The 1,413-nt window shown below is 57.3% G+C and overlaps 1 protein-coding gene across 1 annotated transcript in view; it reads left to right on the top strand.

The window, feature by feature from the left end:
* Positions 1-144: 144 nt before the first annotated feature.
* The window catches only part of EMH_0056380 (uncharacterized protein), a gene marked incomplete at both ends in the record, with an annotated part of 2,012 nt that continues 743 nt past the window's right edge, over positions 145-1,413 (top strand). The window contains 4 exons of the mRNA XM_013497353.1: positions 145-155; positions 306-398; positions 616-743; positions 1,165-1,400. Coding sequence (XP_013352807.1) covers positions 145-155; positions 306-398; positions 616-743; positions 1,165-1,400 — 468 coding nt within the window. The remainder of the gene's footprint in view (positions 156-305; positions 399-615; positions 744-1,164; positions 1,401-1,413) is intronic.

Genomic DNA, 1,413 nt, shown 5'->3' with positions numbered 1-1,413 from the left:
CTGCTGCTGCTGCTGCTGCTGCTGCTGCTGCTGCTGCTGCTGCTGCTGTTGCTGCTGCTGCTGCTGGTGCTGCAGCGTGGTTTTTACTATAGATATCACAAGCACGTGGGCAAGGGTCGGTACGGTCGGTACCGGGAGTTTTATATGAGGCCGCGGTGTATAGAGAACACGCAGCGGCTGCTGTTTATATATAAACCAACATACACAGCAGCAAAAGCATCAGCTCTTAAGGTCTATAGATGGAAAAAGAAAGCTGCTGCTGCTGTAGATACGCAGCAACTGCTTCATGTTATTGAAACTTATAGGTTAGATGATGTTGCTGCTGCTGCTGCTGCTGCTGCTGCTGGTCGCGGTCGGGGTGGTGGTCCTGGTGGTGGTGGTGGTGGTGGTGTTGCTTGGTGGGGTTTCCTGCTGCTGTTGCTGCTGCTGCTGCTGCTGCTGCTGCTGCTGCAGGGGTCTGGGTATGTTACAGACGCCGGTCTGAGTTGTATTTCTCATGTGTGTTTGTGCTGCTTCTGCTGCTGCTTCTGCTGCTTCTACTGCTGCTGCTGCTGCTGCTGCTGCTGCTGCTGCTGCTGCTGCTGCTGCTGCTGCTGCTGCATGCAGACACGTGAGGCCGCGGAGCTGCTTCGTGCTGCTGCAGTGCCTGGAGCGGTTGGTGGCGTTGGGGGGCTGCGACCCGTCGGCGTTTCGTTTTCGTATTCTCTGCAGAGATATCCTTAAGGCTGCTAGAAGGTTTCAGAGTCAGCTTTGTCTTGCTGCTGCTGCTGCTGCTGCTGCTGTTGCTGTTGCTGTTGCTGCTGCTGCTGTTGCTGTTGCTGCTGATGGTGGCGGTGGTGATGGGGATGATGGACAGGCAAAAGAGGAGTTAGAGCTGCTGCTGCTGGTCTTGTGAAAGTTTCTGCTGCTGCTGCTGTTGCTGCTGTTGCTGCTGCTCATGCTGCTGCTGCTGCTGCTGCAGTGTCGTGCTGATGGTTGCTGTGATCCGGTGGTGTGGAGGATCTCTGCATTAGCAGCAGCAACAGCAACTGCAGCAGCTACAGCAGCAGCAAGAGATGCCCTTGTGCTGCTGTTTCTGCGGCTGCTGCCACAGTGTGGAGAAACTGTCTGGATGCATGCGTGTTGCTGCTGCTGCTGCTGCTGCTGCTTCTGCTGCTGCTGCAGACCTGCCCCGAGTGTGCTGGCTGCTGGCGCAGCTGCGAGCCACGGGGGCCGTGGATGCGCTGTCTAGACACCTGAAGCCGCAGCTGCCGCTGCTGTTCCCGCAGCAGCTAGCAACAGCAGCAGCAGCACTTGGGGCCTGCCGGCTGCAGCACAAGTCTCTGCTCAACGCTATTGCTGCAGCAGCAATGCCTTACCTCTCAGATATCTCTGCGGGGGACCTACTGAAGCTTATCCAGGTGCTGCTGCTGC

This window comes from Eimeria mitis, genomic scaffold (genome assembly GCF_000499745.2).
Source record: "Eimeria mitis Houghton genomic scaffold, Emh_scaff2620, whole genome shotgun sequence".
Taxonomy (NCBI): domain Eukaryota; phylum Apicomplexa; class Conoidasida; order Eucoccidiorida; family Eimeriidae; genus Eimeria; species Eimeria mitis.
Note: the sequence above shows the minus strand (reverse complement) of the source record. Positions and strands in the feature narration are given on the sequence as shown.